This window comes from Brienomyrus brachyistius, chromosome 22 (assembly GCF_023856365.1).
Source record: "Brienomyrus brachyistius isolate T26 chromosome 22, BBRACH_0.4, whole genome shotgun sequence".
In the NCBI taxonomy this organism is placed as follows: domain Eukaryota; kingdom Metazoa; phylum Chordata; class Actinopteri; order Osteoglossiformes; family Mormyridae; genus Brienomyrus; species Brienomyrus brachyistius.
The window spans coordinates 4691805-4702894 of record NC_064554.1 but is presented as its reverse complement, the minus strand read 5'-3'; the positions used below and the strand labels follow the sequence as shown (position 1 = coordinate 4702894).

The window sequence follows — 11090 nt, the reverse complement described above, 5'->3', positions numbered from 1 at the left end:
CTACGTTCCTACCCTCACCTATGGTCATGAGCTTTGGGTAGTGACCGAAACAACGAGATCGTGGGTGCAAGCGGCCGAAATGAGTTTCCTCCGCAGGGTGGCTGGGCTCTCCCTCAGAGATAGGGTAAGGAGTTCAGTCATTCGGGAGGGACTCAGAGTAGAGCTGCTGCTCCTCCGCATCGAGAGGAGCCAGATGAGGTGGCTCGGGCATCTGATTCGGATGCCTCCGGGACGCCTCCCTGGGGAGGTGTTCCGGGCATGTCCCACTGGGAGGAGACCCCGGGGAAGACCCAGGACATGCTGGAGAGACTATGTCTCCCGGCTGGCCTGGGAACGCCTCGGGATCCCCCCAGAGGAGCTGGATAAAGTGGCCGGGGAGAGGGAAGTCTGGGCTTCCCTGCTGAGAGCTATAAATTATAATGTGGGTAAATGTGGTGCAATACTTGATTTGTCTTTTTGTGGTAGTGTAGGAATGAATTATTAATGTTTTATTGTTTTAGCCATTATTGTTGTATTTTTAAATTTCATGCAAATCCCTGTCACCCTCCTCAGGATATAGCCATAAAATGGAAGAAAATATCATTCAAATAATATTTAATGCCTATTATTTATAATCTACGATTGTTGCGTAACAGTATAATGCCTAGGTAGTGAAATTTGATAGCCTGCATAAAATTTGCATCACACAAATACAAAACATGTTTATAAAACTTTCATAAAAAGAAACTTTATATATGAAAAATTGCACTTAAAAAAACATAAGACTTTAAGGAGACAGTGCATGTTCATCACGTACCATACATTGTTAGCAGGTCAAAACTGCACTTCCGTCATGATTTATAATATCACTGATTTATTGTTAATGTCCTTAACTGTCCTCTCAGTTACTCATTTACTATTTATAGTGAACTGGTCGTACAAGTATTAAAGTGTCCAGCAGTCTGCACAGCAGAACGGAAAACACACTATATTCTCTTAAAGCATGCACACCTATGAGATCACACTTTCTACATTTTCATTATACATTGGTCACCTTATACTACGTGACAATTTGCCCAAATGCATCAAGCCTTTGCAAAATCCTACATTCAAGTACCCGCCAAGGTGGCTGGAACTAACTGGATTGGTTACGTAAGAGATCATCAGAAGTTAAGACATACATGGAGGGTTAACAAGGTAGATAGGATCAAGAGGTCTGTATTACAAGGCACCCAAATAGTGGTGGCCTTCCCAGTCAACTAAGTGGATTAACATATCGAAGAGGAAGCTGGGATACGTCACTGTCACAGTCCAGTGTCTACTGTCCCTTAGGTGGTGTGTGGGTGCTGGTGGAGGGTACGCGCTCTTCAGCAGTGCGTGTCTGTAGCTGGAGATTAACTTGGTTGAAGGCCCCTTGGCTATTTTAGTTCTCAGAGGTCCCGCTGCTGTTGGCTTTGATGGTGCAGTCATCAACAGGGAAGGGGGTGTAGGGGGTTGGTGATGGTAAAGGCTGTTGACAAGGGGGTGGTGGTTTTGTGGAGGCCTCTGGGCTGCAGCCCGGGTAAGCCCATGCACCGTGTGTAGGCCACACCCAATTTGAGTTGGCCACACCCAATCTGAGTAGGCCACGTCCAATCTGAGTAGGCCACGCCCAGTCTGGCTTCAGGCACAGCCCACCGCAAACAGCTGAACCAGCTCCTTGCAGTCTGTGTCGATGAGGTCAGCCGGCTTCTCCCCGCTTTCATTTTTTGCCTCCACACTGGCCCCCAGGGAGAGCAGGTACCTGGAAATGGTGGGGTTCAGCAAGTGTCACAGTCGTGGTCTACGTGTGGACATGTGCTGGCCATGAATCTAACGTCTTGTGACACCGCACAGCCACTCACCGGGCAATGTCAGGGTAGCCGTCGCTGCAGGCCATGTGCAGCGGCGTCCAGCCGTCTTCATCCCGCTGGTGCACGTCAGCCCCGTACTTCACCAGCAACTTCACGCACTCCAGGCTCCCTGTCAGCACGGCCTCGTGAAGCGCCGCCATGCCTGGGGGGGGGGGGCATACAGCACTCTCAGCCCCGGGGGGGGTGCAGACACGCTAACTGCCTCCTCACTTTATGTATCATCTTCTGCCTTTTTTGAAATGGCGTGCGGAGGGAGAAACAAATGCCTGCTTTAGATGTGATTGAACTGGGAGATACTCAAGGGAATGACAGGAAGCACAAGGTATTGTGTCAGATCTCAGTTCACTCAAAACCCCGTGTTTCCACCAACGACGGAGCCAGAAATCATAGTGTGAGTTAGCGGCCGGCAGAAAATCTGGTGGCCCAGTCCCAAAACAATTCCCCTGCCGACAAAATCACACTACAGACTCAACTACACATCTGTTACCAGTTTTTATCAGCCAAGCAAGCATCAGGATGCTTACATGTGTTGCCAAAGTAGCGGGGGGTGGACTTAAGATTCTGAGGGGCCCTAAGCCTGGGTTGGGGACAAATTTATCTACACTGAAAACTGTCAATAAAAATCCTTATACCTGACATGTTGGGTTAAGTTATATGATCATATTATTTTACGTACATAAATGTAACTTCTGTTGTCATGGGGCCACTAGTTTTACTGGGCTTTAGGTGGTGCCTGCACTTGCCTTATGACCAGTCTGCCCCTGCATACACTGGATATACTGATTCCTTTTGGTCTGAAAAGGTTGAAAAAATGCAACTCTCGAGGGCCAGGTAGCACTCACCCGATAGGTAGATGGTGTCTAGTCGCACCTTTTTAGCCCTGAGGAACCGGCCGATCTGCTCCAGGTCGCCCTGCCGGATGTGATCCTGGAAGACGATGTCATTGGGGAAGCGGACACTGCGAGCCGGCTTGAGTGCCACAGGGGAGGACCTGCACTGTGTGCGGCCACATTTCGAAGGGGTGTAATGTGTGGGGGTGTAGTGTGTGGGGGTGTAGTTCGAAGGAGTGTAGCGTGTAGATGTGTTATGTTTGGGGGTATAATGTGCTGTTGGGGTGTAATGTGTGGGGGTGTAGTGTGTGGGGGTGTACAGTGTAGCTGTGTAGCTACTCTTCGTGTACTGCACGGGCGAATAGTGGCTGTAGCGTGGCAACTGGGATGTGGGGCACTGGAGAATGTCCTTCATATTCCACGGTGAAGTTTCCTCTGTGTTCAGTTCAGAATGAGGAACAAGAAATGAAAATCCAGACCGTTTGTAGAATCCTAGTGCAGATCCCAAAGGTCTTCTGTCTTTGTCAGTTCCAGATTTTTCTAAGTTTTATGCTGCCGTCTGTGCAGGTCAAAAGCAGTTTGAGTTCTATGTGAGTCGCCACATCTCCCACACTGCTTTGCCCGCTTCAGTGGTGAATCTAAGCCTCTGATGGCAGAGAGATCCGCTTTCTGGTGGCCTGGGGCACAATGCCTCGTTATATATCCTTCCATGGGCTATTCTGGGTGCCGTGACTGGATGCCTTTGGTGGCAAAACGAGTGGCTGTTGAAATGCTCCTCCTTAAAGCATATAGCCCCTCCCATCCAGCTGCAAGCCCATAATAGCTAGCGGCGGCCATAGTCCTGTCCTCTGAGTTCAATATGGCCTAGTGAGGTCATACTGGTCGTTCTCCTGTTCCCACTTTTGCTGCCCCACATTAAAGCACAGTCCATTACAGTGCTGGTATGACCTCCCTGTAAACAAAATCGATCCGTGTGAATGTCTGGTATGCTGTTCTGGTATTGCAACATTTGTGCGTGGGGGAGGGATCCTATCATGTTTGGGTTATGCTGGCGATGCGGGGGTAGGAGAGCTGACTGAGTGATGTCATAGGGCACACTGAAGGTCTGGTAGTGAGAACGTGGCAGGATTGGCTTGCGCACTTGCCCAGTTGTGTTTTTATTTTATGTGCAATTAGATTTCCGTTCTCCTCATTAGCTATCTATAGTGATGAAGAGAAATACATTATTATGTTTTAACGATAAATTAAAACCACTCCAGGCGGTATTTGCGAGTTAAAATGTATCAGTTTACCTTTAAAAAAATAACTATACCACATAACATTAGTGAAAAAAAATCAGAATTCAGCACCATGCTGTACAAAACGCTGGTAGAGTTTTGAACAAGAGTTTTGAACAAGAATTAATTAATTAAATAAGATACCTTGTATCATTATGTAAAAGCTAGCTTCCTCAATGTCTGCTGTAATATATCCAGGTGAATAAATGGGTAAAATTCTAAATTAATTCTAAATTACAATGAAAAAAGGTAAAAGAAAGTTTTGTGTGTGTTCCAATGCACCACAAATGAAACACATGGGTCCCACATAGTTACTTTTCAAACCACTGTCATTTTCCCATCCATTTTCTGTACCTGCTTGTGATATTCAGGGGGGCGGGGGGTCCGGAGCCTATCCTGGAGGCTATGGGCACAAGGCAGGAAACAACCCAGGATGGGGCACCAACCCATTGCAGGGCACATTCATACAATTTGGTAACTGCAGTTAACACAATTAATATCAGCATGTTTTTGGACTGTGGGGGAGGGAACCAGAGTACCTGGGGGAAACCCCATGGGAACACAGGGAGAACATGCAAACTCCACCACTACAGAGACTCAAACCCTGTTCCCAGAGGTGTGAGATAACACTGTGCCCCCCCCCAAAGAAAAAGACTGCAAATGGTTCATGAAGCATTGAGTAGAGTGTGCTAGACTCCACACAATGCTGGCCATAGCTCAATCTTCACTCTTCCCCCAACTTACCTGCTAAACAAACCAGCACAGAACACAGACCACATTTACCCACATGACCACTGTAATTCATGTTGGATATACCAGCATATTTTGTGCTTTGGTGCTGATGGACCAGCATCATTGCTGAGACATGGCTGGTGGACCTGCTTCATGCGCAGGTAAACCAGCACAACTACGATGGTCAGCCAGCTACACCAGCACCAAACCAGCTCTAACCAGCACCAATCCAGCAATGACCGGCATAGACCAGCATGGAAATCAAGCTGGTAGATGCTGTTTTTTCACCAGGATTTTTCACCATTTAGAAGATGGGTGAACACATTCAATTAAATTCATTTTAATTTCATTTATATAGCGCATTTTCACAACATCACAGTGTCTCATAGCACTTTACATGATCCCTGCCCAAAGCCCCCAGTGAGCAAGCCGGAGTTGACAGTGGCAAGGAAAAACCCCCTATAAGGGAGAAACCTTGGGACGAACCAAGCAGTGCATCACAATAATGGTTTAGGAAATTATGTAGGTCTGTATGTGGAGGGGGGTTTAAACCAAGCATCACATTTACATTCAGGCTCGAGAATCACAAGCCTGGGTTTAGTAGCCATAATAGTGCTTGTATCGTTAGCTGTTTTGGGTCACACCGAGGACCGGTCCCCCTTCAGGAGCTACAGAATAAGCGCTCAGCTGGAACATCAAACTTAGCAGTACTTCAAGATCAACAAGCTTGGCCCTCGTCCTCCCCTGGTAGCAATCTGATCCCAGCCAATGTCTTGAAGGGATATGTCACTCCCATAGGTTCTTATAAGGCAGTGTCCAAGGCCTAGAGACCTGTGAGACGTGTCCGATTGCTGCCATAGTCGTCACCCTTGGATGCAAGCCAGAGAGACGAGGTCACTCATCCGTCTTGGAGATTCTACAGCACAGCATGCTCACACGTGCACGCAAACACATGTACGCTCACACGTGCACGCACACACATAGATGTGCACACACGGAGGCTTCATCCAAGACTCTATACATAGATACACATGCAATCATGCACACGCCAAGCGCTACCATGTTCCGGAAGGATCAGGACACCGAGGGACGGCCCACAATGAATATCATGTATCTGATGTCTTCTTATTTGTGCCAAGGAACCGTCTGTTGCTTTAGCCGGTTTGTCTATTTTGCCGCGGTACTAAAACTGAATAGGAACAGGAGTCCAGCTAAGAGCTGCATTATCTCAAAGGGTGACGCTGCACACAGGAAGTGGGGAGGCCACTGCTGCTTCCCCGCAGAATCATATTTTTCAAAAGCTTTAAGTGTGTCTCCCACGAGAGTCACAAACGCAGACTTGGACGGGCCACAGTTTATCGCCTAGACCCTCTTTACTGGAAATTACACGGTTCCCTTACGGTTCCATACTTGGTGGATGTTCTCTCCATGGTGACTACAGTATGCATGTTTTGTCACAGAAAACAGACCATCAACCTACACAGAGGATCAGTTCACAGCACAATTTGGCACCAAGCTGCTACATTTAATTACAAAAAGTACTAATAATATACAATATTCAGTAACATACCCTAACAGCTTAAACAGAAATAAATAACACCCTGCTCCAGGTCATTGTGAGAATTTACAGTCTCTCCAATGGAACACCTTTCATTTCCACGTAGGAATCAAGGCAGTCCCAGAATAGCCCTCTGCCGGCACAGGGCCTGCCTCTCCAGTCCCGATGGAATCACGTGCAGCCGTCTCAAACTAAATTGGGCAACCCGGCCTGCAAAATGAGACCGTCGGCCATCTGACCCAGCGTGCATGGCATAGCCTGCATGGTTTCGGGGCTGTTAGGCTCCCAAGCATTGAGAAACCCCTAACTTTGCGAGAAACACCAGTCTAGTCTATGTGTTTTTGTAGGATTGTGGGCGAAGGCTTAAAAGCCTCCCTGGGATCATGGTGTTCGATGGGAGGTAGCTGGTGGCTAAATGGTTATGTGGCTGGACTCCTGGCTGCAAAAATGCCACGGTTAAAGTTCAAGGGTGGACGAGTTTGATAACTCAGAGCTCACACAGGTATCTCCTTAGGAGAAATGCAGCTTGAGGGTGTGACCTTCTGCACCAGAGCTGACTGGCCTAAGATGAGGTGCCCTGATGTAGATTCTTCCACATCGTTATCATCAGAAAATCGCACACTTGTTCAATGTTTAGCTTTCTTACCTAAGGAGGCCAACGTGAAAACTGGCACTCCCGATTTTGATTCCGATCCAGAGAATAAAAGTCCAGACCAGAATTTTGTTTCAACCACTCTCTGGACCTGAACTACCCACCCCTGACCTGCATCTCCTCAGTCCCTCCCCTGTTCCCCAGCCTTAGCTGCATGGAGGTTCATTAGCACGGCTCATTAGCGTGGCTCACAAAAGAGCGCAAAATGGTTTTCATCTGCAGTCCAGGGAAATGGGTGCTCCTGTGTTTTTGCTCTTTTTCCCTTTTAACCTGCTCTTTGTCTGTCAGACCATGGTCCGGGGGGAACGTTATTTTGTTCCACTGTATACTTGTACATTAGCCCCCCCCCATATCTGCGGGTGATACGTTCCAAGACCTACCGCCGATTCCTGAAACCGCAGATAACAGCAAATCACTAACAGACCCCGTATATAGCGGGACTTTCATGTACTTACATATGGTAACTGATTAATTACCCACAGTAGCATATTACCAACATTAAATTCAGTAATAATGAAGTACATTGTATATTCTCCTATGTAGAAGGAGAGGGATTCTGATGTTTTAGCTTAATTCTCAAGCGATGATAGAGCAATGAAAAAATGTTGCATCCTGCATCCTGCAAAGCATGCTGGTCCAAAAACATTGTAATAAATGAGGGTATAATCATCTTTAATGGAAGGTGTGGGGGTTAGTTATGTTTGCTGCTCATATAATCACTGTACAATGTGGACTCCACTTACTGAGAGAGGATCCAACCTCACTGTGACAGAGCACTGGACAAGATGGCTGAGGCAGGTGGGTGGATGGTACCAGCACCAGTACCGATGCTTTGACCTCCAGAAATCTGTTGATTGAGGCAGTGAGGCCTGTGAACAACAGTTCTGTAGGTGGCCAGCCTTAGTGAATCTCTGAGAGACCTTTTTACTGATCTGACCTCTATGTTATATAAGCTAAAACTGCATGTTAGTTCCCTCAGGAAGTCTAATACCCGTATGTGTTTCTGAAAACCCCAAAGGTTTTATTAAAGGGATCTGTGATTCAGTCCTGAAAATGCAGAAGCTATGGAGCAGAAACCCTGTAAGAATCCCAGCAGGATGACAGACAGGATTATCCTGGGCATATTCTGGGCTTTTACCTTTAACTCCCTGCTGTTTCTATGCTAGGCTTGAGAATGCAGCCCTGACTTTAGCTATACTCACCGCCCACAAGGGTCAGGGCAATGTTAGTGGGGGCAACGAAGCAGCCCAGGGTGGCAGCTGTGCGGCAGAAAAAGCCTGTGCGCTTAAGCTGTTTATGTGTACATCTGTGTAAGCTGGGATAGGGTTACATGATATGCTCTGGGGCCCCATGCCCCTGACCAGGGTCAGCCGTTAGCAGATGGGGGACGGATGGATGCATAGATGGATGGATGGATGGATGGACAGATGGATGGATGGACGCACGGATGAACTAATGGACGGACGGATGGATGGATGACATATTCAAGTTCCGTGTTTGTACTGGCTGTATTTCAGGGAACCTTGCAGGGGTCAGTGGGGAGGGCTCGTTCCCATTGGCCTTGATGATCCACCACACGCTTTGCTCTTAAACTGCACAGGATGCTGACACAAATGAGACAGACATAGATCTTCATTTTTTCATATAAGACAGCTACAATATATTTAATTTTGTATATATTTTGTTTTCCACATTTTGTAATATCCGTGCTTTACATTTATATAATTCAATATATAATTGAACTACATTAAATGTTGATGAAAATTTTTATGCAATTTCACATCATTACACAAAATTCACAAGTCATCTGTTAAATATTTTGACCGTTGCACATACATCTACACAATTGCAAACCCGAGGTATTAATCATTGGTAACCTTTGGATTTGGAATTAGACTCCAGGTCATGAAAGTGATCAGCCTTGGCTTTGGCCCCATTCACTGCAATGACAGTAAGGTTATGCCATAACATCCTGAGGTGACATCGAGTGCTGTGCCTTCGCATTCTCAGTCTCGGCGGGAACAGTGCGTACGCACATTTACCGCACGCTGCCCAGCTTTCAGAGAAGAACGTCTGAATAGTGAATCAGGACAGGGGGGAGCCCTGGCGTCTTGTGGGTCTGCATGTCAGCCGCAAAAGGGCGAGCGCTGATTTATGATGGTAAAAGCAGGAAGTCCTGTGATACCACCCACAGCCAGCTGAAGATTGCCAGTCTTCACCCAACAGCCAGTGAGTCTGGTAAATGCGTGCATCTATGCTTGTGTTCAGCTTTCATTTGTAAGACCTCAATCTTTGTTACAAAACAATAATCAGACTCATTCTTATCTTGGGTACCAGTTTACTGGTTTTTTTGAATAAGAAGAAAAATATTTTGTGAATTCACTGGCATTTTTCCTACGTTACACAGATTGCTTCATCACTGGATAAACATCAAATCTATAGATTCACAGTGATAAATTCACAGGTTATATGCCACATCAGACTGTCACTTCTCTTGGATATCTGTACTGGGGCATTTTAATGGGGGGGGGGGTGAAACATCATTGGATTGGTCAGGGTTGGGGGGCTTATATGATATGCTTTCATGGGGCCCCAAGTCTCCTATGACGCCCCTGCATTCAGACCGTGACAGTGAAGGATGATGGATGCCTGTGGTTTGCTTACAGTGGATATAAAAAGGTGTACAGACCTCTGTTAAAAAGCCAGGAAAAAAACTAGGAAAATCATTTCACTTTTTTAATGTGACCTATAACTGGTACAATTCAATTGAAAAACAAACTAATCTGTTAAGGGGAAAGATACAAAAAATAAAAAATGCAGAATAAGCTGGTTGCACACCCTTAAACTTATACTTTGTTTAAACACCTTTTTATTTGATTACAGCATTCAGTCTTTCTGGGCAGGAGTCTATCAGCACGCCACGTCCTCACCCGCCCATATTTGCCCACCCTTCCTTGCAAAAGCGCTCCAGGTCTGTCAGATTGCGAGGGCGTCTTCCGTGCACTGCGCCCTTCAGGTCGCCCCACAGATTTTCAGTTGGATTTAGGTCTGCGCTCTGGCTGAGCCCATTCCAAAGCTTTCATTTTCTTCTGGTAAAGCCATTTTTTACCCCCACAGTATTGGGGGGGGGACGACATGTCCCAGCCATCCCTACCCAAATCTACGCCCTTGGTCTCCAGATTGATTCTCATTTTTTCACTGTATTTCCAAATCCACCAAACTGAGCCCAATTTCCTGAACAGAAACATTACATAAGGATCTTCTTCAGAGAAGGAACCTGCCTTGCTTCTTATTAGCAGACTCCTAAACAAACAACCGATACAGGATTAATAAGATATTATGGCGACGAATCACTACAGTGACCAGTGTTACAAAAAATACCAAAATGCTACAGACCATCACTGCTGTCACACCAAAGGTAAATACTGACAAGGTCATGGCTTCAGGCCAAAGGAAACCTATTGAAACTATGGAAAATAGGAATCCATCCATCCATCTTCTGTACCAGCTTATCCTATTCGGGGTTATGGGGGTGCAGAGCCTATCCCGGAAGCTATGAGTGCAAGGCAGGGAACAACCCAGGACGGGGGGGCCAACCCATCGCAGGGCACACATTCACATATAATCACTCAGCCATATGAAGGGATAAACTGCCCTATGAGACACTTCGAAGTTAATTTGTTCGACCTGTGATTACTGGCAACCCTACTATTTTTATTACTCTTTAAGTGCAGTCTATTTTATTTGAGCTGTAATTTGTCTGAAACAAAGCCATGTGTCTTTTTAATTGAGAAAGAGGAAATGTAACGTTTCCTCTCACTGACCTAATGATTTTAACATCTTGTGTAATGATAAATTGACAGCTACATGTTGGAACAGGCAGTTACAGGACATCCCCACAGTGTATTGCACACGGCTCAGAATGCCAATTATAGCAGCCCGGCTACTGGTGCAACTGGAGTCTCAGGGTCAGATCAGATTAGGAAATGAAGTGAGGAAGCGAATGGGTAGCAAATGAAACTAAACTAGTATCCGTCCTGACAGAAACGGCACTTTCTGAAACTGAGCAGCAAGAAATAAAAAGTCTACAGCGACTGCATTACAGGGATCATGCAGAGCGTCCTTTAATAAGCTGGACAAAGGAACCATGGTTCAGGATGACCAGCCTGA

The 11090-nt window shown here is 46.3% G+C and overlaps 1 protein-coding gene across 1 annotated transcript; it reads right to left on the bottom strand.

Annotated features, from left to right (window-relative positions):
* Positions 1 to 577: 577 nt before the first annotated feature.
* On the bottom strand, positions 578 to 3429 carry ppp1r27a (protein phosphatase 1, regulatory subunit 27a). Its single transcript, XM_048992321.1, has 3 exons — positions 2714 to 3429; positions 1863 to 2013; positions 578 to 1762 (listed from the first exon to the last, which is right to left on the bottom strand). The coding sequence occupies exons 1-3, from the start codon at positions 3114 to 3116 to the stop codon at positions 1642 to 1644; spliced, it is 675 nt and encodes a 224-aa protein (XP_048848278.1). The 5' UTR covers positions 3117 to 3429; the 3' UTR covers positions 578 to 1641.
* Positions 3430 to 11090: the final 7661 nt, after the last annotated feature.